The sequence below is a fragment of the Megalobrama amblycephala genome, linkage group LG15 (assembly GCF_018812025.1).
Source record: "Megalobrama amblycephala isolate DHTTF-2021 linkage group LG15, ASM1881202v1, whole genome shotgun sequence".
In the NCBI taxonomy this organism is placed as follows: Eukaryota; Metazoa; Chordata; class Actinopteri; order Cypriniformes; family Xenocyprididae; genus Megalobrama; species Megalobrama amblycephala.
In genome coordinates, this window is record NC_063058.1 from 19,462,123 (window position 1) to 19,488,217 (window position 26,095).

A 26,095-nucleotide genomic window follows, 5' to 3' on the forward strand; every position below is an offset into this window, starting at 1 on the left:
CAAAACATTTTTGCAAATGGACAGTACCAAAGAATAAGCAGTGAAAATTAATTTGCATCACATTGTCATTTTTTAAGGAAAATAGTGACGAACATGACGTTGTTGTTCTGTCCTCCTCAGCCAATCATCATTCCCAATGGGCGTGGTTTCCAAGTGTCATGGCGGCCGCCGGGAGATTATTGTAGTGTGCCAGAGTCAGACCGCGGATCGTCCTGTTTTAGCTTGAACTGTGTTTACTGTCATATTGGGGACGTTTGAATGTAAACAGACTTTTAAACATGGGGACCGTGCATGCCAGGGTAAGCGCATTTTTTCAAAGTTGTCGGAAAGCTAAAGCAATGACCTCTGAACAGTCTTTGAATGACAGGCCGAGTTCAGGATGACGTTTTGTACTACACATAGATCCAGATTAATTGTCAGTAAGATAATAAATCAGTTTTGCACATCTAAACGATCACTCTCACTTTACACAGACGTATGTAGCAATTGACATTGACAAACTATAGCTGTCATACAATATTTACCTCATTGCCTTTATATATGCATAATTCTATAGTACATCTATTGCTGTTTTACGTTTTGTCTGTGATCCTAAGATAATTTACTACAGAAATCAGATTATTTTAGTATGCTTAATATAATAGCATACTAATAACTCACTGCATATTTATTGACCCAGAGTCTGGAACCCCTTCCTATGCAAGGACCTGAACTGGGGGTTCAAGCAGATGACATGGACCTGGGGGAACCAGAGCATGAAGAGAAACAGGAAGTTCTTGAAAATAAAGATGTAAGATTGGTATATCCAATGCTTGTACGTTCATAAATGTAGTTTCAAATCAGGCATATTGGTGTTTTCATATGTATTTTTCAATTGTTTAGGTTGTTGTACAACATGTACACATTGATGGTCTCGGAAGAACAAAGGAAGACCTTTTAACGTATGAGATTGCTGATGTTTTCCGTGCCAAAAACTTGATTGATGTGAGTATTCTAGGTTTGCATTAGGCATGTGACGGTATCAAATTTTCATGTTGCGATTAATTGCTGAAGCTTTTATCACGATATTGAATTTAGTTGCAAAAAAAAGTGTTGTCATAGTATAGTATTTTTGTAATAAAAAGAACTCTGAATGTTTAAATACAATAATACAATACACAAAAAAAATATATAACATTTTCAAACAGATATAAGTGCAAAAGAATTAGGCTATAAAGAACAACAGGTAACACTTTACAATAAGGTCTCATTATTTAATGCATTAACTAAGATTGAGCAATAGCTACATTTTTTACAGAAAGTATTATTTTTAGTTAATGTTAGTTAAGAAATACAACTGATCATTGTTAGTTTTATCTCCGGTCCATTATATGAGTTCTTTTGATTTTAGTAATGTTATTAAACAGTAACTAAGAAATTAACATTAACTAAGAATAATTAATGCTTTATAAGTATTTTTCATTGTCAGTTTGGTAATAATGAATTAACATGTTAACTAATGAAGCCGTATGTCTCAAAGTTTTACTGAACAATAACAAATAATCAGAACATTTCTAATCATTAGGTCATGTTGTAATATAAAAAATTTTAAATTTGAAAATAAATAGCCTATTATGTCTTTAAGTATTAAGTATCTGGTGCTGTGATGAACAACATTGAGATTACAAAAAACTGAATGGCAGTTTGAAGCATTTTAAAAACTTCACCAGCCCAGTTACTTTGTTTGCTGGGTTTCCGGGGTAACCGCTGCATTTCTGCTGTTCCATTAGCGCCCTCTGCTGTCAGAGAGTGAACGTGCACTTTCATTCAGCGCATCTCCTTCACTCGTTCCTCCATTTGCTTCTCATGCACGTTACATCTGAGTTAATATAAAAATTTTAATAATTGGTAATAAATGATTTATGCATAAATTAAAAAAAAATCGTGCATATTCATTATTGTGATATATCGCATTACCGAATATCGGCACATGTCTAGTTTGCATTCACTTTATATAGATACTTTATTTATATTATATACATTTATGATTGAACTATATTTAAATTATATTTAAAATTGGGTTTATATTTACAAATTTGTTAGGTAATGAAGAAGTCCCATGAGGCCAGACAGAGACTTTTGCGTCTGGGGATATTCAGACATGTGGAAGTTGTCATTGACACTGCTGAAGGTACAACAATTATGCAAACAATCAGTAGCAAATAACCAATAATCAGAATGATTCTTTAAAGTCTGAATTTCTCTTAAAAAATTAGGTACTGATGCTCTGCCTAATGGACTTGATGTGACATTTGAGGTCAAGGAGCTGAGAAGAATGACGGGAAGTTACAACACCATGGTCGGGAACAACGAGGGAAGCATGGTGAGCTACTGACGAACTGCATTATTACTGCTGGCTGTGTGTCTACAATGAAAAACTGAGATTATTTACAAAAATGTTGTTCTGGTTCTCATCTCAGGTGCTGGGTCTGAAGTTGCCTAATGTTTTTGGCCGTGCAGAGAAGCTGACCTTTCAGTTCTCTTATGGGACTAAGGAAACCTCATATGGCCTGTCATTCTTCAAGCCCCAGCCTGGACACTTTGAGCGGAAGTATGTTTCTTGGCTTTGTAGTGAACAATTACATTTAATTTTGTTAGAAATGTCATGTTACCCAAGTTAGTCATTAAATTTCCCCTATTAAGTTTTTTCACATATTACCTTTCATGTAGTGCGTAATTTAGAGTCATCAGTTATTCCAGTCTTACTTCTTGCACAAACCTATGTGGGTTTGTAACAAATTTGCATAATGTCAGTCTATGGTCTTCATTGGCTCTTTGCGACAGCACAATGTCTACTTTGACTTGCCCTCAAACACTGTAGTTGTAGCCGAGGCCTGGAAGAGTTTGTTTTGTGCTGTTAACATGTCAAAAAGTTTCTGTTTTATGCACTGCAAAAGCAAATCCTCTTTGCATGCACTATAAAGAAAGATGAGGACTCACGCTAATATTGATACGATAATTCAGATATGGTAATGTGTGTTTTGTTTCTGACAAGCGCTGTAAATGGTAGACCACTCACAACAGACTTGGTCAAGCCCATTTCTTTCTCTTTCTTTTCAGCTTCTCCGTTAACTTGTATAAAGTCACGGGGCAGTTCCCATGGAGCTCACTCAGAGAAACGGACCGAGGGGTCTCCACAGAGTTCAGTGTAAGGGATTTCATTTTGATTCATTTTGATTCATTAAGGCATTTATTTTATATTTAAGGGTTAGTTCACCCAAAAATGAAAATTCTGTCATTTATTATTCACCCTCATGTCGTTCCACACCGTAAGACCTTCGTTCATCTTCGGAACAAAAATTAAGATATTTTTGATAAAATCCGATGGCTCAGTGAGGCCTCCATTACCAAACGCCCAGAAACTACTACTGCTACTAAAGACATATTTAAAACAGTTCATGTGACTACAGTGGTTCAACCTTAATGTTATGAAGCGACGAGAATACTTTTTGTGTGCCAAAAAAACCCCAAAATAATGACTTTGTTCAACAATATCTAGTGATGGGCGATTTCAAAACACTGCTTCATGAAGCTTCACAACTGCCAAAGTCACGCCCCCCAGTGGTGAACCATTGAAATTTCAAACACTTGTCACGTAACGAAGCCTCGTTTACTGAAATCACGTGACTTTGGCAGTTTGATACACGCTCTGAACCACTGATTCGAAACAAAAGATTCGTAAAGCTTCATGAAGCAATGTTTTGAAATCACCCATCACTAGATATTGTTGAATAAAGTCGTTATTTCAGGGGGGTTTTTGGCACACAAAAAGTATTCTTGTTGCTTCATAACATTAAGGCTGAACCACTGTAGTCACATGAACTGTTTTAAATTGGATTTCATCAAAAAATATCTTAATTTGTGTTCCAAAGATGAATGAAGGTCTTGCAGGGTGAGTAATTAATGACAGAATTTTCATTTTTTTGTAAACTAACCCTTTAAGACATTTATTTATATTAAGGCTGATATTATTTTATGTAGATTTAAAAAGTTTATTATTTATTTGTCCATTGTTTGATCTATGATCCCCAGTTCCCCATCTGGAGGACAAATCACACTTTGAAGTGGGAGGGTGTGTGGAGAGAGCTGGGTTGTTTGGCCCGTACGGCCTCCTTCACCGTCAGGGAGGAGAGTGGCCATTCCCTAAAGTCCTCACTTTCCGTATGTGTCTGCTGTAAATCTCGGCTTTGCTATTACACTCGTTGATATATCATATTTGATTTTGAATGTGATGTTTTCCTCACAGCACGCAATGGTCATCGACACACGCAATTCTACTATCCTTCCAAGAAGAGGTGCCTTACTGAAGATCAACCAGGTTTGTTTGTTATCCTTATAAATGATAGGAATAGTTCATCCAAAAATGAAACTACTCTCATTATTTACTTACTTTTTACGGTCTGTCAGGAACTGGCAGGTTACACTGGAGGAGATGTCAGTTTCCTGAAGGAAGACTTTGAAATTCAGCTCAACAAGACTCTTTTTTGGGACTCGGTGAGGAAAAACTTTGCTTATGTTTGTTGCAGTGTTATTTTAGTATCATCATCATTATTATACTATAGTATGTGGTATGTACTGTAGTAATATTTACTAAAATAAAATGATAAAAACACAACAAATTGACTAAAATAAAAGTGGAAAATATAAATAATTTAGTCGTTTTAATTTAGTAATTAACATAAATGTTTTTAGTTTTAGTTAACAGTAACAACGCTGGTTTATTATTTGTTTTAGACATTTTCAGAAGGCTCCGTTTTCTGACTTTTCGTCTCTTATAGGTGCTCTCTACCTCTCTGTGGGGTGGTATGTTGCTGCCCCTTGGAGACAAACCATCCTGCATCGCAGACAGGTTAGCAAATTCCCTCTGTCATTGGTGAAAATGACCCACGAACTCTCAAAGTAATGGTGGCTTTGTTTTAAATGTGTATTTAGGTTCTATTTGGGTGGTCCGACCAGTGTGAGGGGCTTCAGCATGTATAGCATCGGCCCTCAGAGTGAAGGTAAATCACTCTGACCCTGACAAAGCTCAATATCTCTATACATTCATGACTAATGTTTGTTTTCTCACTTTGGTGACAGGCGATTACCTCGGTGGGGAGGCGTATTGGGCTGGGGGGCTTCATCTGTACACCCCTCTTCCATTCAGGCCAGGCCGAGGCGGCTTCGGAGACCTTTTCAGGACACATTTCTTCCTCAATGCCGGAAACCTGTGTAACCTCAACTATGGTAAGATATATAATGCTGTGAAGGGCAAATTTTTCTCCTTTTGTTTTATTAAACATGCTGTTTTTACTTACATTTGTTGCTCCACTAGGGGAAGGGCCGAGGGCACACCTGAGCAAACTGGCCGAGTGTATCCGCTGGTCTTATGGAGCGGGCATTGTGTTGCGTCTGGGGAACATTGCTCGTCTGGAGCTCAACTATTGCATTCCCATGGGCGTCCAGAGTGGAGACAGGTAGACAATCACAGACACTCAATCAGTTAATCACTAATACACAAGTGATGCACTTTTAATGTACTAGCATTTCTCTTCTCTTATTATGAATTTATGATATAATGTACTGATGTGTTTTGTATCTCAGGATATGTGATGGAGTGCAGTTTGGGGCTGGAATCCGGTTCCTGTGATTCCCCGATTCCCGTGGGGGGGGGGAAGGAGGCTTTCTGTCACTTTGTACTCTTTGTCACTCTATTCATGATTCCACTTCAAGCTGCAAATTCATTTTGTTCAGTGTTGGCAAAAAAAGTAAAATGGTTTAAAACCAAAAACAAAACATTTGTTATTAATCAAGTCACCCTTTTTAAAGTTATTGGCACTTCAGTGGGGAATACTTTGGACATCAGTGCTCTTATTGTCATATTTATTTGTCAGAACAGTCAGTGTTCAATAAATAATATTTCTGGCCTTTATTGTGGTTTCATGTGTGTTATTCATTTGTTCTGTTATATATTAAAGGGTTAGTTCACCCAAAAATGAAAATAATGTCATTTATTACTCACCCTCATGTTGTTCCACATCCGTAAGACCTTCGTTCATCTTTGGAACACAAATTAATATATTTTTGATGAAATCCGATGGATCAGTGAGGCCTGCATAGCCAGCAATGACGTTTCCTCTCTCAAGATCCATAAAGGTACTAAAAACATATTTAAATCAGTTCATGTGAGTACAGTGGCTCAATATTAATATTATAAAGTGACGAGAATATTTTTGAAGCGCCAAAAAAACAAAATAACGACTTATATAGTGATGGCCGAATTCAAATTCACTGCTTCAGGAAGATTTGGAGCGTTATGAATCTTTTGTGTCGAATCAGCGGTTCGGAGCGCCAAAGTCACGTGATTTCAGCAGTTTGGAGGTTTGACACGCGATCCGAATCATGATTCGATACACTGATTCATTTATGCTCCGAAGCTTCCTGAAGCAGTGTTTTGAAATTGGCCATCACTATATAAGTTGTTATTTTGTTTTTTTTGGTGCACCAAAATTATTCTTGTCGCTTTATAATATTAATATTGAGCCACTGTACTCACATGAACTGATTTAAATATGTTTTTAGTACATTAATGGATCTTGAGAGAGGAAGTGTCATTGCTGTCAATGCAGGCCTCACTGAGCCATCGGATTTCAACAAAAATATCTTAATTTGTGTTCTGAAGATGAATGAAGGTCTTACGGGTGTGGAATGCCGTGAGGGTGAGTAATTAATTACATTATTTTCATTTTTGGGTGAACTAACCTTTTAACTATGTGTGTATCGCACGGTAACCGTTTCACCATTTGAATCACTCCGCTGTTAGCATTCTCACAGCGAGTGTCATGGCGGATGAGCAAAACCACCATATTTTTATAGATACTACTGTTATTTTGTAACGGAAAGTAGTTTTAAGAGTCTTTTAGGTGAGAATATAATTGTTTAGACCTCAAACATATGTAAACAGCGCCTATTTGAAAATTTGTTTGGAGATGTGAGCTCCAGGCCGTCAGCAGCCATTCAGCGCGCATGTTCCCACAGAGAACAGCTTCATCTCGGCCAGTCCTTCGGGAATTTGCTGCTGGCTCTTAAGTAGATAGTTTTTAAACATGAGCTATAATTCGTTTTGGGTATATCAAACAGGCAATCTTTGGTTTTATTAATCTATTACTTGTTGTTCCAAAGCTAACAGATTTGGCTTAAAGGCAGGGTAGGTAAGAAATTTTGTTCCAAATTTGTTTAAACTTTCTATATATATACATGCATAATTAAAATGTAAGAACTCTGGTAAAAAGAGTATAAAAATCGAGTGACTCTAGACCGTTTAATCTGTATTAAACACAGCTCATTATTTCCATCCGGGACGAAACATAGGATTGGCTTAGGCGGCTGTCACTCTCTCGCAACCATGGCAACCACCCTTTTGCCACACATGACCTGCCCACTTGCGCGCGCACGTTTGATTTGGGGAATCCAAGAGGCACGGATCCTAGGAATACCAAAACAATGGCAGAGAAACAGCAAGCTAAATTCACAGTATCGGCCTATGCAGTTAGTGAAGGCAAACCAGGCAAAAAAAGGAAGACAGTAACAGTACAAGAAAAGGCAATGAACAAAAAGTCTTTGGATAAACAAAGAAATAAAACGCGAGTTAATATCGGCGTGGCTTTCCAGCGATGGCGAGAACTGAGGGAACTCAAGGGGCTGAAAAGTGACTCCTTGATGGCTTTATTTCTGCTGGACAGGTAAATCTTTCTTTTTGTATTTTGATCATACATATTTTTTTGTTTATTTTTTCATGAAGCATGTGTCATTAGCACACGTAGCTGCGTATATAGCTAACATAACATTACTTAGCGAGCCGTAGTAGAGACGATAAATAATGATAGCTATAGTGTTGAATTGTGCATAATTTTACCCTCTGTCTAAGTCTTTTACCATGTTCACCTGCAAGTTTACCTGCACGTTTTTTTCGCCTTTGTTTTGTTTTATATTCTCTACCTATGTTTACTGATGTCTTTATCTTGTATCTGTGTGTGTCGTACACACTTTGTTGTATGTGTGTGTTATTATTTTGTGTCTGCAATGCAGTTGTGAGTTGATATTTGAGTGTATGTTACTCTGTTGATCTGTAGAACAACGTATATGTTATGAATCTTACACGAAATTCATCTTCATCACAGTGTAAATGATGGTAATGGAAAAACGTGTATCATGCAACCTGTTTTTAGCTTTGCCTTATAGATAACTAGCTCGTTAGCGAATCAAAAAATATATATTTTAAACTTTACCAATATCAATATGCTAGCTTGATAGTGAGTACTAAAATACATCTTGTTTGTTTATCTTCATAATTTTAAAGTTATTTTTATTACATGTGATTCTGACATGATGTCACTACATGCACTGTGCTCCTTCCTCTCCGCTCGTCTCAGGTAAATAATGCGTCTTCCAGCTCAGTGGTCGGAGTCACACGTTCATGCGTTTTGGGGGCGTGGCTTTGGAAGGAGCCCAGAAGGGAGGGGTGGAGTGAATGGAAATAATGAGCTGTCTTTAAAACAGTCGTGAGAGGTCTACAGACACTCGATTTTTATACTTTCTTTTTCAGAGTACTTACATTTTAATTATGTATTGATATATAAATAAAGTTTAAACAAATTTTGAAAAAAAGTTTTTTATACATTTTTTTGCCTACCCTGCCTTTAAGGGCTATATTAAGTTTCATAACTTTATATTTACACTGAAATTAAACTAGAGTGCTGCTTTTGTACTTTTGACCGAACTGTTTGCTTGTGTTTATTTCCTATTTTAGTTATACTGTTTATTGTTAAATAAATAATATATTATATAAATAACATGCCGTATTTTTGGTAGAGAAAGAGTCCGTTAGTGATTTTGACTTCAGTGAAAGTTACATTAATGCGCCATTAGATAGTCTTTATGAGTGAGTCAGTCAGTCGCAAAGACTTTTATATTGAAATGGACTGAAACAAAGAAACAATTACGTTGTTTTTGACTTTAAACAACATCTTAGGAGACGCAACTGACAAATGCATTGACTAGCGCTGTCATGGGAGTGATGACAGCCTGATGTTAAAAGGATAAAGATATCTCTTTCCTCAGCAGACATTCAAACTGTAAGTGAGAGCATTTGTGTATAAAAACACACAATTAAGTTAAACAATTCATAAATATGTAAGTTCAGAAATTATTCACACTTGTACAGAAATTCAGAAATTATTTACACTGTACTTTTTAATCACACAAACACCAAGTAAGTACTTACTCTCGTAAAACATTTTTCAACCATTGTCAAGCCATATTTAAAAACTATTGGTATTGTATCAGTAAGCATATAGTTACTAAAATACACACATATATAATTCTGTTTTAAAAAATTATTCAACTGTATCCATCTTACACAACATATGAAATGCTTTTTCATTAGTTTCAGAAAATGTGGCTCAATGAAAAACATTAAGTAGCAACCATCATGAAAATTAACAGCAGTTTAGCTGCCACTGCTCTATTTGCTTTAAAACATTCATCGTATTCCTAAACATATTATAAAAAAATTAAGAGAATAGCAGATCTGATGTATAACATCAAGTCACACGAGACAATCTAAGATTATATCTCTCGCTGTCGCTCCCACTGAGAAAAATATCATCTGTGCAGTGTCATAATGAGTCCAGTAGGGGGCAGAACTGCTGTGTATGAAGCAAGTTAAAGAGATGGTTCATCATTTAGTCTTCTTCATGTAGTTCCAAAGTGGTATGGCTTTCATTTTTGGGTGAACTATCCATTTAAACTGTAATAAATTCTATGTAGTATAAAGCTGTTTTTGGTTGAATTCCTCATGCTAGAGATCCACAGAAAAATGTCCTGTTTGGTGTGTCTTGGGTCCACTGTAGGATAGCGGTGATAGATAGATGTTTTATTATTCATTGAAGGGCCAATGATATAGCCAGACATATAAAGTACAGTGTGAGAGATACTGCTATACTGCATGCTCCACCACAGTCCTTGGCATTTTCCTGTAAGAATACAATACAACAAAATAGTAATTTGTACTTGGGGAATACGTATTAATACAACTGTCTGTAAATTCTTTATTTGCCAAATATCTTCTTATATTTATATCTTTATATATATATATATATATATATATATATATATATATATGACTCGTTCATGAACTGTAAATATGGTGGCTTACATGAGGATGGTATGCGTGACAAGACTCGGGTCGTCTGCGAATCTTCTGAGATTTCATCCTGTTGCACTTAACTGTGGCATTATGTTCAAAGAAGTTAAGAAGACTTCAGTTTCAAATAAAGTTTAACCAAAACAACATTTCAAAGACAAGATAATCATCATGGAAGGATATATTTGACTTCTTTGGGCATGAGTGTGATTGGAGCGTACTGTCGGGAGCAGTCGCAGTCAGCCTGGACCACCAGCATGACCAGGTTACTGTTAGGAACCTGCTGTAGGACAAACATCCTGAAACATAACAGAAAAACAGAGAGGAATTGACAAATTGTTACTGGTACAAACCTACCAAACCTGAGGACAATCTGACAGATGGACTTACTTCTGACAGCGGCCACATTTGATGATGCTGTTGGTCTCTCTGATGGATGTGTCATACATGAAACTGGGATACTCTGTGTTACAAGGCTGCATTAGTTCCACCTTCTTCTGTTTGTGTGCTGGAGAAGACAAGATTTTCATTGTTATTGACAGATAAGTACTTCATAAAGTCTGTGTGTAGACCAGAGGTTTTTAAACTGGATTTTTAAATATAATATATATATCAGTGGCATTTCCTCCGAGGAGGCAAGGGAGGCAGTGCCTCCCTTGAGCTCGTAGAGAATCAATAGACCCCCTAAAGTGTGGGGGTAGTTGAGAATGAATGGGGGAAAGTGACGTGAGAAGAGGCAGTGCCTCCATCATGCTATGATTGGATTTGATTTGGTTATGATTGGATATGATAGGTTTGCGCGATAAATCCCGCCTCTTGTTTATGTGCGCGTTCCATGCGTCAGTCTGAATGAACAAAATGATGGCGTCAGTGGGAAGACTTATTAAAAGTAAGTAAACAGCTCACCCACTTAAATATCACCGCTTTATGTCACGTCAAAATCAAACTTGAAATGGCCTGAAAACATGATGACTGCGGGGGGTTTAGTGAGCGACGAGCTTGGTGAATTTAAAGATACATCTTCGTGTCTGTGACGGTATTTACCGAGAATGACGGATGATCCTAAAAATGTTGACTATTAAAAAGAACAGCTGAACATCAATAAACAAATAAAATAAAATATATTTTTTTACTTATTACTGATTTTAGTTATTATTTTGGAATTAATGTAAAAATGCTTAAAACACTAACTTGATGAGATTGGCTTGGTTTTAATAAATAGAACATTAATTACATTGTTAATGTAAAAATACAAAATAGAACTGTATTTGGTTTCTTCTCTTTTTTTGATGTAATGTTCATTTAACGAGGAAAATGTGACAACATTAAGAGTAACGGACATGAATTTACATTTGTATTATATAAATTAAATAAACAAAAACAAACAAACTGTGAGGACTTTTAATATATATATATATCAACGATAATCGTGTGGTTATCGTGTACAAAATAAAAGTCTGTTTACTTAATACGTGTTTGTTTTGTGTATAATTATTATGTATATATAAACACACACACATACATGTATATATTTAAGAAATATATGCATGTATGTATAAATATATATATTTATATTTTTATATATTTAAATTATATATAAATGTCAATATTTTTTATAGAAATATAAGATATTTTTCTTAAATATATACATGTATGTGTGTGTGTTTATATATACATAATAATTATACACAAAACAAACACACATGTATTATGTAAACACAGACTCTTATTTTGTACACGATAACCACGATTATCGTTGAACAGCCCTTTATATATATATATATATATATTATTTCAATGAAATATGTTAACACAATATAAAAATTACTATATTTTTACACTTTATAAAGACTGGTCTTTATAATATATATATCATTTTAAATATTATATGTTTTTTAAATGTTTTTTATAACCTAAGTATTGTGTGCATAATATATTTGGCTGCCTTTATATTTAGATTATATACAGTCAAACCAAAAATTATTCAGACATTTTTAATATATTTTTACTAGTGGGTGCAGGACACTATAGTTCATTTATGTAAGTGAGGAAATAAAGTAAACTGTGAAATATTATACCCAAAAATTCTTCATACAGTGGACTACCAGTAAAACTGATAAAAATTTGGAACCAAAATTTATTCAGACACTTTGTCAAGTCAAGATATAGCGCTTTTTACAATGCAGATTGTGTCAAAGCAGCTTTACAGTGATAACCAGTAAATAATTTTGGCTGCACAGCAGCTCCAGAAGAAAATGGTGTTATTGACCAGCTTAAATAAATTCAGTATTGATTCATTCCGATGTAAAAATCAATAGTTATTAGTTTAGTTAATTTATATATCAGCACTGGAGAAAACAGTGATGTCATCATCCAGCTCAGATCAGTTTGCATACAATGGTGTCAATGCAGGCAGATCAAAAACATTGTTGAATATCAAGTGTCCCCAACTAAGCAAGCCAAAGGCGACAGCGGCAAGGAACCCAAACTTCAACAGGTAGAATCAGACATGACCATGTTTTGCTTAAGTGTTATCTGACATAATTAAGATTATTTTTTTTTCTGACACACTTTAACTCTGAGATCTTGTCATATTTTATTACCTTTTTTTTTTAACTTTTGTAAATAGTGAATAAACTGTATTAATGAATGAAATGTTCAAGGTGTCTGAATAAATTTTGGTTTGACTGTATGGGGGATCTTGGCATTAAAGGTCCCCTAGAATCAAAAATTGAATTTACCTCGGCATAGTTGAATAACAAGAGTTCAGTACATGGGAATGACATACAGTGAGTCTCAAACTCCATTGTTTCCTCCTTCTTATATAAATCTCATTTGTTTAAAAGACCTCCGAAGAACAGGCGAATCTCAACATAACACCGACTGTTACGTAACAGTCGGGATCATTAAAATGTACGCCCCCAATATTTGCATATGCCAGCTCATGTTCCCAACATTATGAAAGGCATTAGACAAGGGCAGAACATCTGGATCTGTGCAGAGCTGAATCAACAGACTAGGTAAGCAAGCAAGAACAATAGTGAAAAATGGCAGATGGAGCAATAATAACTGACATGATTCATGATAACATGATATTTTTAGTGATATTTGTAAATTGTCTTTCTAAATGTTTCGTTAGCATGTTGCTCATGTACTGTTAAATGTGGTTAAAGTTACCTTCGTTTCTTACTGTATTCACGGAGACAAGAGCCGTCGCTATTTTCATTTTTAAACACTTGCAGTCTGTATAATTCATAAACACAACTTCATTCTTTATAAATCTCTCCAACAGTGTAGCATTAGCCGTTAGCCACAGAGCACAGCCTCAAACTCATTCATAACCAAATGTAAACATTCAAATAAACACTGTACTTACGCGATTAGACATGCTGCATGACGAACACTTTGTAAAGATCCATTTTGAGGGTTATATTAGCTGTTTGAACTTTTTTTATGTTGTTTAAGGCAAGCGCGAGCTCTTGGGGCGTGGAGCACGAGATTTAAAGGGCCACACACCCTGAATCGGCTCATTTCTAATTATGCCCCAAAATAGGCAGTTAAAAAAATGAATTAAAAAAATATTTGGGATATTTGGGGTATTTTGAGCTGAAACTTCACAGACACATTCAGGGGACACCTTAGACTTATATTACATCTTTTTTAAAAAAAAGTTCTAGGGCACCTTTAAGAAGTTGGAAAACCTCTGGTCTAGACCATTAAACAGACATTGCTTGATTTTTTTTTTAGCTATTAGTACAATGGTTTAATATTCTCTGATTAAAAATGAAGGTCTTCTAAACTTTCAGACAACACTAATATTTTGTCTAGAAAACCATAGAAATATACTAATCTAAAAGCACTACAGATGACTGAGGCATTTCATTAACTACAAATTGCAATTTCAGGATCTAAGTTGGCATTCTAATGGAGACCTTCAGTAAGCCAATCTTGGCTATAAAAAGGCTCAAACTAGATGAAGGACATGCGCTCATGTACACACTCAGCAGGGCTTATGGATACTTACTTGCATGAAACCCAGCTTTAGCTGCACAGCATCAATGACAAACAATTACAGCACAGTGATGAACAACAATGGAAACGGTGAATGAAGAGATGAGACAGACAGACAATACATAAGATGACACATTAAATGATACAAAAATATTATGGAGATGGAGATGATGTTTATATGTTTGAGGATTTTTGAAGTGTTTGTGAACTACAAGCACATCATGACAGTATATTGGGATCAGTCTAGATTTCTTAAATTGCCCACACATCCTTCATAGCTTTTTAACTTACCATCCACTACATAGTCGCTATGCCAAAGTCCGCAGATGTTGAACTCCAACAGAAACCTGAAAGTTTAGATATGAGAATACATTTCTACTGGCAAATCAAATTACATTTCAAATGAATTAAAATAGCTCATGTTCCTTCTAGTGGCACATCCTCAAACAGCACTTACATCACGAAATGTGAGAAGAACCACTTTATTATCGCCAGCAGACCATAGAAAGGCTGTGAGGTGAACAGAGGTGTAGTGTCAGCACAGTAAAGACTACATTATAAAGACGTTTCTCTCTGATAGATGCTAAGATGTACATACGCTGAGCAGAGGTCGAGCTCCACTAGCGTGATGATGGGTGTTCTTACACATGGCCTGGTAGTCATACAGAGTCACCCTATAGAACAATATAGAAGAGCATTTCCTCATGTTCAAATTTTGAAAGTCCCATTAAACTTTAAAGGAATTAGAATAAGAAAAAAAATGGTATTTGAAGGGTTCAGTTACCTTTTATACAAGCCAGTTTTTAGTAACTGGGCCATGACAGATCCATCTATTTCCCCAAAGAATTTACCAACCTGTGTGAAAAGAAATATCACATTAGTAACATACACAGAGACTACAAGATAGAGTGAGGGATTACTCATGGTCCCGTCTGGGGTTTAATATACAGTAAGACACAGTATGAACCAAACCCTTTCTGAATCCCATGATGAATAGACACACACACACACCTACACGCTCACAGACAGACTGATGTGCAGTGATCCAGATGTGCAAACAGATGCCTGACACTGCCCTGTCTGCCCCACGGCAATCTGGGATTAGACTCCATAAGCATTAATCTCCTGGCTACTGCTCACATAGCTGCAGTGCATGTGTTGTTATAAACGGCTGCGGTCATGGTATGAGCCTATTGTCATCATATAGACATGGATATGCAATACACAGCATTTACGTTTTAAATGGTATGAAACAGTGTTAATCGAATAACTAATTCAACAATAATGATGACTTTAATAACCACAATGATTTAAATAAAATATACTGTTGACTAAAATATAATTTATATTAACAATGCACTAAACAATGTTTTTTTTTCCGGGAACAAACATGTCACAATGTTCCCTCGTATAAATAATTCCCACCTAAGGCATATGCAAAATAAAGAGGCAAGGCCTGGTTGAGTTGCGTTAGTACTGTGTTGAAACTCACGCTTATGGTAGGGGTTTGACATTTCCAAAAAAAACGCTGACCAATCACAACACACTGGTCCAGCTGACCAATCAGAGCACATTGCGCTTTTCAGAAGGAGCGGCTTCATATTAGAGACTGAAACTAAACAGAGCGTTACTGACAGACTTGGTAGACAGGTGCTGCAACAATGTAAAATATTTGAAAAATAAAGATTTTTTTAACATTTAAAGGGTTAGTTCACCCAAAAATGAAAATAAAACGGCTAAACTGCTGAAATCATGTGACTTTGGTGCTCCGAATCACTGATTTGATTCGCAAAGCTCTGAAGCAGTGTTTTGAAATCGTCCATCACTATAAAAAAGAATGAAAAGGCGCACAAAAAATATTCTCGCCGCTTTATAATATTAAGGTAGAACCACTGAACTCACATGAACTGTTTAAAAGGTGCCCTAGAACCAGTTTTTACAAGATGTAATATAAGTCTAAGGTGTCCCCTGAATGTGTCTGTGAAGTTTCAGCTCAAAATACCCCATAGATTTTTTTAAATAAATTTTTTTAACTGCCTATTTTTGGGGCATCATTAACTATGCACCGATTCAGCGCGCAGCCCCTTTAAATCTCGCGCTCTTTAAGCATGAACATCTATTCTAATAGACCCAAAAATCAAAATCAAGACTTTGTAAAAGAGGTCCGATTTAATCAAAATATCTTTCTCTTTCAGCGACATATCTTCTCTTCTCTGATGTTTAGTGGCAGGAGGGCGGGACAACCTGTCACTCACATGAGATCACACCGATAGCAATCCACAAGAATCCAATCAATTCCTGATGGATAAAATCAAGTCCTACCCTACATTTTTTACTCATTCGAGAAGCCATTTTACTCAGATTAACATCGCATAAGAAGAAAAGACTATCGCAACTTCTGTTTCATGCAGGACATTTTTAGTCACACAAAAGACAACAGCATCATATTCAGTTAAAGGCATAAAGGATGTCACCCTCCATTCCAACACTCATATATTCTGTCTGCACTGTACTGTCCTATAAATAAAAGGCCCAAAAATATATTAAATATATGGCAACCTATTCCAACTAATCCAATTTTACCCTGCAGTCTAAGTCCATTCTCACTCTCTCAATCAATGTCTCAATTGGGAACCCATCTGTTTGCTCCAAGGACAAGCTTGTGGTACATTATCGAGTCCTCACAGGAGAACATCCGCCTACCCATCACCTGCCCTTCACATCTAACCCCCTGGGCAAGGAAACGTGCAGCTAGAACCGTCACCAAACACACATCACCATCTTCCATCTTCTGCTTCTACTCTCTGCTCAGCTCACCATGCCAGTGTATTTCTCATAACCCAAAAGCAAATGATTTCTCCAGCAGTGACTTCCTTCTCCTGAGCAATAATGATGGAAATGTTCCAGTTTTTTAAATAAAGATTTGAAGCTATCTGCCTATGCAGAAATTGACTTTCAAAACTAGATTTTTTTCCCCATTTTATTTTACTTAAACACTGGTTTTATATACTTACATCTCCTCTGTCCTTTGAGACCAGTATGAAGCCATTACTGTCAACAAGGTAACAGTTGACTTCCTGTGAAAAACAGAGTTGGATTAGAGTTGGATTGAACCAAAATTCACTCCAGTGAATCAGTTTGTGTAAATGAACTGATTCAGAACAACGATTCACAGATTACATAAAGGCCTTGTCCCAAATGGCACTTGTGGACTTAGCGAACATGTATATGCGGCAGCAATGGTCAAGACTATAAGTGCATATGAAGTGTACCATTTGGGTCAAGGCTAAAGACAACACAAAGAAAAGTCAATTAGATTCACTCACGATGCTGTCACAGCTGAGAGGACATATACCGTCCACATCACTGCACTGCAAAGAGTAAGAAGACAACCGCAAGGGCTTTAGTAAATGGACAAGAACATTTTATTGGGTACATTATATTGAGTGAACACTACAGTGATGAAATTACTAAAATACATGTGTAGAGATTACATTATGGTTCTTCCAATGAATAGGGTATAAATTAGGATCTAAAAAGTTTTTTTTGGTCAACAAATGAAGGTTCTAAACCTTCTGCAAATCTTGATCGGCTTTAGATTTTATACCAACTGCAATTTTTGCAACCATGTTACCAAAATTTGGTGCATGTCTCAATTTTTTCTAGCAATAATGATAAAATCAAATCACATCAAAATGAAATAGGTACAATTTATCTGCTAAAAAAATGAATTGGTGACAGGGTTGCAAATTTAGCCTAAAAGAAGTTGGTATACACTTAGTATATGCTGGATATTTTGGGACCAAATGCTGGTTTGTAGTTATTGACAAACTATAAATTGAAGAAAAATATTTGTTTGATCATTTTTCATATGATAACGTGGGTAACACGATTGAAGGTTAAACTTGATAAATACAGTTAACAATTATGAGCACAACGATTTTTATAAAAATTGAGAAAATTGAGACGATGGGCCCTATGATACACCCGGCACAATGTGACACCAGGCGCGATGCATGGTTTTTGCTAGTTTCAGCCCAACACAGTTATCATTTTCACGTCTTTCGCCACGTTGTTTAAATATCAAATGCACTCGTGCCCATCTGTTCGCCCATGGGCGTGCTGGACTGAAAACGAGATGCGTTCAGGCGCATTGTTGGCGTATTGCTATTCTGAGGCAACTGAAATCGACTAACAAAAAAAAAAGTCAATGTCGCAGTATTTTTAATTTTTTTGTTATTTAAAGGGCACGTTAGTTATATGCGTCTATAGGTGGGTGCAAAACGTGCGTACATTCTGCTTATTACACACACAGGTATGCGCAGCAGCACACAAACATGCCAAATATTAAAAATAAAAGGATTACAATGTAAAAGATTATTATTGTGTACATAAAGATAAAAATTCCTACATGTCATAATGGATAGTCATTGCATGTATCAGAATTACCTATATGCAGTAATGACAAATGAAATTTGACCAATCGTGGCAATACACACATGTATTTAAACTGACTCGTCAGGTTGAGGGTGTCTATATTCCACTATGTAAAAAGCCATGGTGCAGGCGCACCTGGCTTTTAAAGGGGATGGGAGATGAGAGACATTCTGATTGGTTTATTGCACGTTACGCCCCAAAACACACCCATGACTCATTAAGAGACTAAGTACAACCCTTTTGGACCATGTGCCGACCATTTTTTCTGTCGTTAAACTAGCAAAAGTGGATTTGGAAATGCTCTAAGTGCACCAGCGCCATGTGCTTAAGATCGTTGAACAGATTATGCCTAAATTATTATGTTAAAATGATTTTGATTTTAATTATTGGATACTGGCAAAAAGGTTAAGACCTCTGATGTGGGACAAACCAAAATCCCATTATAAGGGGGATATAGACATTTGATGTGTAAAACTAGCTGCTTTTCATATTATATCAATTTTGTTAAACATATTTTTCAATATGTACAAATTTGTGCATCTAATGCTGTTAAAAAGTAATGGGACACCAGCGTGTATCATATTAATGGAATGCATCTTATAAATGCATTTTGGCTTCTTTTAATGTAGAAATCAAGCAAAGACAACAATGCAATACTTACATCTGTGGTGTTTGGCTGACGGGAAAAAAGGGAAGAAAAAAATGAGAAGGAAAAGGTTAAGTGATTCAGATTCATTAGTTGTTTGTAGGTTTGTGTGTGCTGCACCAGATTACAAAGAACAAGAAAAGAAAAGAGCCCTTGTGTGAAAGGAGGGTGGTGATTGAAAGGTCCTAGGTTTAAACCCCAGAAGGGACAATAAGTCATGTGGCAAGTCGCATTGGATAAAAAGTGTTTGCTAAGTAGCAACCATCTTGATCAATTGCTCGAAGGCCTGCAGACGTGAGCATGTACATGTACGCTTAGAAATCTCCAGTGACAAACACCATTTGATCATTCGTCAGTGTAAGGCGGACAGGAACCGATACACACCATTACCCAAAGACCTTCAGTACAACAACATCTCATATTCTAGATTGTTGTTATTACCAGTCTGCCTTTACACTACACAGTTTTGTATTTGTGTATCAAATATACATTTAAAAATGTTAAAAGTATGCAAATGAAAGTTCTCACTATTATCTAGTTGCTTCATATATTGGCTGTTTATTAGTACTTAAAGCACATATTAATGCCTTATTCTGCTTGACCATATTCTACATCCCTTAATCCTATCCAGTACCTAAACTTAACAACGTAATTAGGAGTTTATTGAGGCAAAAGTCGTAGTTAATAGTCAAAATTTGACCCTAAGCTAAAGTGTGACCAAACAAGTCATTTGTTACAGTATTTTATTCTTCTTTCTTTGTTAATGTTAGTTAAAAAAACACAACTCATTGTTAGTTCATGTTAGCTCAGGTCCATTAAAAAATATTAACAGATAGAACTGTTAATTTTAATAATGTATTAGTAAATGTTTAAATTAACAAGATTAATAAATGCTTATGAATTATTTTTCACTGTTTGTGAAATGTAGTTAACTAATGTTAACACATGAAACCTTATTAAAAAGTGATACCAATAATATTAAGAATATTTTTGAGGTCAAACTCACTTGTTTGGCAATTGAAAAGAACACTCTTTCCAGCAGGTCCAGGGATGCTTGCATTCCAATAACTGCACATGACAGGAACAAGGGGAAAATCAGAACACATTTAATAGGAATAGATGAGGTATTTTATAGAGATTGCATTCATATTTCCAGAGAATTCCAAGAAATTAATAAATGTTTTGGATTTAAAAGAGCTGATCATAACATGACAAATAATCAATTTCCATAAATATTTTACAATTTTATTAATTCCCATGATTTTTCCAGCCCTGGAAATCTTCATTGTAAAATTCCCAGATATTTCCAGGCTTTTCATGAGCGCAAGAACCGTGTATTCATGTTTTCCTGGAAACATTTGTTGATGCTCTATATCACACGATTAATCCTCATATGGGCAACATCATAAGCTACAGGAAAGAGTCATAAAAAAAGAGACCAGAAGAGGCCATTTCTAAGCTGTATCAGCTGATGTTTTTTCTCTTCTGCCCCCTCCTCAGTCCATCTATCTCTCTCTCTCTCTCTCTCTCTCTCAGGCACAGACTGTTCTAATGTTAGTCCTACTTACTGATGTGACCCACGCTCATACACATAGTGGACTTTGTAGCTGTGAGGACCAACCGCACGTTCCTCTTGTTTCTTTCATTTTCTCTTGATAGGAGCAATTATGAGGACCCATAGATGAGGACTACAGGAAGGTATGTTTCTGGTCTGATTTGCCTTTAGTATAAGTGCAATCATAATGATTTCTCACTGATTAGGTTAAACAAGCAATGGTTGTTATTTGTGCTCATTCGACTTTTATTGCACAGAATAAATTCTTTCCAACAATTTTTAGTATAACTTAAGTTTATATGTAATTCTAGTTCTAAGCTTTTTTTCTTCTAAAAATATTTTATTTCTATTCTAGATCTATAGAACAATCTGGTTCAATCAGATATAAAAATATACAATTTGATGTATTACAAGAAGTGGACATTTCAGCATGCGCTGTTTGATCCTCTTTTCACTGATAAAGCGGATGTTGTTCTCAGCTCTGATTTATTATCTAATGGTGTGGACGGTTTAATCCGTGATAGTTTAATGCAACAAATGTTATGGGCAAAAAAGGAATAAGAACAAGTAACCTCAAATGCCTCTAGTTTTTACTTGGCTTTATGCTCTTACAACAAGCAACGGGCCTCTGGGCAGCTTTTATACAAAGTACTCTCTTTCACTCTTTCTTTTCCTCCTGAAGACTCAAATCCATTTCAGGTCTGCCTAATGTTCAGCCTTCACAGGGCATTCATTTTACATTTTAATTTTAGTCAGCTTATTAGTAACGTCATAAATTAATCTGTACCAGCTGAGCATGCACCATATGACCCATCCTCCTGAAATATCTTCTTCTAAGGGTATTTTTTGACCTTTATCAGTGTTGAGGGTAACGCATTACAAGTAACAGACTATTTTTTTTCAAGTAACCAGTACAGTAATGCATTACTTTTAAATTTACAAAATATGAGTTACTTTTTAAAATAAGGCCACATCCACACAAAGCCAGAGGTTTCCCTATCCAAACTTTTTTTCCCCTCATTCTAACGCCATAAGCACAGCATTGTCTCAAGAAATATCTGCGTACACACGAAACCACTGAAACCAATTCAAAATGATGTAGTGCACATGCCAGACCAGTATGTGGCGCTGTAATTCTGCCACAGAGATACACTAAAAACTGAGAAGACTTGGAGCATGCGCATAAACCTTGAGCGCTGTATACAAACTTTAGTAAAGCTTAGTAATAAAGCTTTACATTAGTAAAGCTAATAGGCTCAGTAGCTTCTGCAGCGCGAACACAAGCATGTAGTCCGCCATTGTTGTTGTTGTTGCTGTTATGTGACGTAGCGGTGTCTGACTAGGGTTGAGACGTGGGGTGATGACATCTTTGTTTCATAAAATATACGGATTGGCTGTACACACGGAAACATAAGGGAATTGTTTTCAGATTTATCCACTCTGGGACCCGATTTAAAAAATAGCGGTTTCAGGCTCCAAAAACGCTGGATCCATCTGGCCAAAACGCTGATATGATACAACATTTTTACGTATACAGCTAAACGCGTCTCCGTGTGTACGGGCTCTAAGTAATGCAAGTTAATTTGTTTTCCCATGTATTGACTGACAGTTCTCCTTTAGTTTGAGGTAACAAAAGTAACGTAAAAGTAATGAAATGCATTACTTTCCATAAAAAGTAACTAAGTAACGCAATTAGTTACTTTTCAGGGAGTAACGCATTACTTTTAAAAGTAACTTTCCCCAACACTGACCATTAAAGTAACAATTACAGCAATTCCAGGCGATTTCCAGGTGAATTCATCATGATGGAGAAGGACGGATTCTTTTGGCGTAGACTAGTGGATGTTCCTGTTTGCTGAGGAACTGTTACAACAACATTTGGTGAACAATGCAGACCAGGATGAACATTATAAGTAAGATCCTCAACTTATTATAAGTATCCTCAACCTTCTCAACTCTTACAGTTTCCTAACCCTCTTCCTTTTCTTGTAGTTTCCTCAAGTTTGATGACCCTTTTGAGCCTGTGTGGGACATCAGCAAGTTGTCCATCAGTCTGTTCCTGCAATGTGAACCAAACAGACTGCAGTGAACTTAACCAACTGGCTTCTTTGGACTCCATCCTGGACCAGCTTCCCTTCAACACAAGCTACCTCAACCTCTCAAAAAACAACTTCACCATTGTGGAACCTGGGAGCTTTTCCAATCTCAATGGCCTGCTACATCTAGACCTCTCCAGAAACCTTCTTTCCACCATCAACCCTGGGTGTTTTTCCAATTTCAGTGGCTTGCTACATCTAGACCTCTCCAAAAACCTTCTCTCTAGAGTTTTTCCTTCTAGCTTCTCCCAGCTGAACAACTTGGAGTTCCTGGATCTCTCTGAAAACCTCCTTGTGAGGCTCCCCGTTACCCTGTTCTCTGATCTTGGCAGCCTAACAGAACTGGTTCTAAGAGGCAACAGGCTTAAGGAACTGAACCCAGACCAGTTCAAAGGCCTAACTGAGCTTAGGCATCTGGATCTTTCCTTAAACAGTCTCATCTCCATGCCCACACATCTACTGGATGGGCTCCAGAACCTAGTGTGGCTCTCGCTTGTGGGCAACAAGCTGAGAACCCTTCAGCGGACTTCACTTGAGCCAGCGACTGCTCTACAGCACCTTCTTCTCGAAGGAAACCCCTGGAATTGCAACTGCAACTTAATCCCACTCAAGCACTGGCTGGAATGGATCATATATACAGGTGAGTGAGGCCATTTATCACCACTATAAGTGATGCACAATATATTGGTACCATATCGGTTATCAGTAAATTTAGAGAGATTTCAGAGATTTAAAGTAAACAGGTTATAGAAAAAGGAAAAAAAATATAGGGTGGGGACGTGTTTCTATGCATCGGTTGTTGACTGTTGATGGATAAATAATGGGAGAAATCCAGCATACATCACGAGAAGGAAGTGTTGTTTTCACCAGAAAATCAAGTTATGACATTATGAGGTAAAATAAAAATGGTACAAAAAAAGAAAGATAAATATATGCATGGGTAAAACATTCACAATAAGAACAGTATCAGGCAAATAGAAAATAGAATACATTTTAATTTCATGCTGACTTTGATTGTTCATGCTCATTTCCTATATTTTTTTTTTAATTTAGATTACCTTAACCATCAACTGACACTCATTTCAACTTAATCTTTAAAAACACTAATAACTTAATAGCACTGTTAAATGTAATCTTTAGCATATCTCAAAATGAATATCCATTTTTATATTGTAAATTATAATGTTGCGATGTCTAAATTCAATTGTAGCATTTAAAACTAATGATTTTATATTTTATCTGTTTATTTTAATGTATTTAGACAAAATAATATAGAATTTATTATTGGCCATTTATTAGAATGTTTGTGTGTGGTGTGTGTATATGTTTACTTAAATGATTATTAAATACAGTGTGTGTGTATATATATATATATATATACACACACACACATACACATTTTAGACTTATTAGTCTAAATAAAGTTTATAGTCTAAATTAGACTTATTAGGCACTTATTAGTTATCAGCCAAAGCATGAAAATATTTATCAGCTTATTGGTACTAATTTTTATAAATTTAATAAAACCCATTAATCTATAAATGTAAAGATACTGTACATACATATTTAACATAGACAAACACATTTAACAGTTTTAAAATGCATTTAAAACATCTGAATATGTTAATTTATATTAAAATATTAAAAATATTTTTTAAATTAGATTTCAATTTCCATAAACGTTTTATGTCTTTTTTGTCATTCCATAGGTGGCGATATAGATTCCGCCAACTGCTCCTTTCCTTCTAATTTTCATGGTAAGGATCTTCGCAGTATCCCTATGGACATGTTCAGACACTGTTACCCCCTCTATCTCGAGACCAGGAACCCATCTGCTGCCGAGGGCCACCAGGTACCAGCCGGATCAGCAGGAGACTGTATGCGCCAGCGTTATCGCCCCGTGAGTGTGCGCCGAGCGACCGCCACAGTGGTGATAGCTGGGGTGGTGTGCGGCGTGGTATGCGTGCTGATGGTGGTGACGGCCACCTACGGCTGCATCTATGCAATGCTGGTCGCTAATGAACAGCAGCAAATGATGATTGGGAACAGCCAGCAGCAACAGCCGCTGATGGTGGCAAAGGAACCAGAGCAGGATGAAAAAGAAGATCTGATGCCAACTATCGGAAAGGGAGCAGAAGCCACTGAGTGTGTAGGGTGGATGGCATTTCCTCCAGAAGTGTGTGTTTAAAGCACATGAGGAGTTTTTTGGAGCTTTTTTTTTTTTTATTATTGATGTACATTGATTTATAGATGTTTAGTTTGGGAGGGAGGGTTGGAGGGCAAATTGATCCTACTAATTGATTCAAAAAGACAAAATATATATAAAAAAATATTCTTAAGTGGTACTTACTAAAGGTATCAAATGATATTTCAAGTAATTTTTTTATATTTTCCTATGAATTCTCCTAACAAACCAACTCTGCATTTGATTTCTTATGGTTGCTGTCAATCATATGTTAATTAGCATATTAAATAGTATATTTTTCTAAAATTTAGAAACAGACTATATTTTAAATGTGTAAATGTTCAGTATACAAGTATGATACATTTTAACATTCTGAGCGATAATTATGATAGTTATAAGCTGGTCATTATGTTATTAAAATTCTATACTATTTAATCAAAATAAATGGAAAATTATAGACTAAAGACTAAAATCAATCATTTTAAATGCTTTAAAGTGATTACATTCAAGTGACGACACAAATGACATCACTACATTATAATGTACAATATGAAAATGGATATTTATTTTGAAATTTGTGAATATTTTAGTGAGCATTATATGGTGACAAAGGTAATCGAAATGTAAAAATAGGTGAAATGAGCATGAACAATTAAATATTTAATATCGGCCAAACAGAATCCAAATTTTTGGACACTCCATTTTGTATTTAATTAAAGATGCTAAATAATCACAAAATTATATCCTGAATGTAAAATCAGATTTCAGAATTCAAACAATGGCAGACAGATTTCTTACCTCCAGCAATAGCTGTTCTTTTCCCTTCAGTCACTGTCACAGATGTTACCGCCACAAAAGTGTTCCTGCCTGGTGGACATAGGATACTGTCATATGATACTGTAGCCCATGCAACAAATGTAAACTTTGACATTACTACAAGTCC

The 26,095-nt window shown here is 36.0% G+C and overlaps 3 protein-coding genes across 6 annotated transcripts in view; 2 read left to right on the plus strand and 1 right to left on the minus strand.

Moving 5' to 3' along the window:
* The first annotated feature begins 125 nt into the window (after positions 1–125).
* Positions 126–5,950, plus strand: samm50 (SAMM50 sorting and assembly machinery component). The gene is made up of 15 exons (XM_048158467.1): positions 126–299; positions 680–790; positions 883–984; positions 2,083–2,170; positions 2,256–2,362; positions 2,460–2,590; positions 3,100–3,187; positions 4,072–4,200; positions 4,286–4,357; positions 4,447–4,533; positions 4,818–4,888; positions 4,972–5,039; positions 5,119–5,265; positions 5,354–5,495; positions 5,623–5,950. Exons 1-15 carry the CDS (start codon positions 279–281, stop codon positions 5,666–5,668), a joined length of 1,410 nt encoding a protein of 469 aa, XP_048014424.1. The 5' UTR covers positions 126–278; the 3' UTR covers positions 5,669–5,950.
* Positions 5,951–9,244: 3,294 nt separating this feature from the next.
* cacna2d4b (calcium channel, voltage-dependent, alpha 2/delta subunit 4b) overlaps positions 9,245–26,095 on the minus strand; it is a 39,143-nt gene continuing 22,292 nt past the window's right edge. For 2 of the 3 annotated variants that reach the window (XM_048158464.1, XM_048158465.1), the window contains 14 exons: positions 25,951–26,019; positions 20,323–20,384; positions 19,332–19,346; positions 17,560–17,604; positions 17,248–17,310; positions 15,018–15,088; positions 14,832–14,907; positions 14,691–14,743; positions 14,525–14,580; positions 14,247–14,267; positions 10,613–10,730; positions 10,406–10,521; positions 10,235–10,317; positions 9,245–10,052 (listed from right to left, as the gene is read on the minus strand). In XM_048158464.1, coding sequence (XP_048014421.1) covers positions 9,960–10,052; positions 10,235–10,317; positions 10,406–10,521; positions 10,613–10,730; positions 14,247–14,267; positions 14,525–14,580; positions 14,691–14,743; positions 14,832–14,907; positions 15,018–15,088; positions 17,248–17,310; positions 17,560–17,604; positions 19,332–19,346; positions 20,323–20,384; positions 25,951–26,019 — 941 coding nt within the window. In that variant the 3' untranslated portion in view covers positions 9,245–9,959. The remainder of the gene's footprint in view (positions 10,053–10,234; positions 10,318–10,405; positions 10,522–10,612; positions 10,731–14,246; positions 14,268–14,524; positions 14,581–14,690; positions 14,744–14,831; positions 14,908–15,017; positions 15,089–17,247; positions 17,311–17,559; positions 17,605–19,331; positions 19,347–20,322; positions 20,385–25,950; positions 26,020–26,095) is intronic. The other variant, XM_048158466.1, reaches the window with a different exon arrangement.
* On the plus strand, positions 20,427–26,088 carry lrtm2b (leucine-rich repeats and transmembrane domains 2b). Of its 2 annotated transcripts, XM_048158468.1 has the most exons (4): positions 20,427–21,014; positions 22,643–22,784; positions 22,864–23,607; positions 24,677–26,088. In XM_048158468.1, the coding sequence occupies exons 2-4, from the start codon at positions 22,760–22,762 to the stop codon at positions 25,153–25,155; spliced, it is 1,248 nt and encodes a 415-aa protein (XP_048014425.1). In that variant the 5' UTR covers positions 20,427–21,014; positions 22,643–22,759; the 3' UTR covers positions 25,156–26,088. The 2 variants fall into 2 exon arrangements, with proteins under 2 accessions (XP_048014425.1, XP_048014426.1); XM_048158469.1 differs by lacking the exon at positions 20,427–21,014 and having other exon boundaries at positions 22,070–22,784.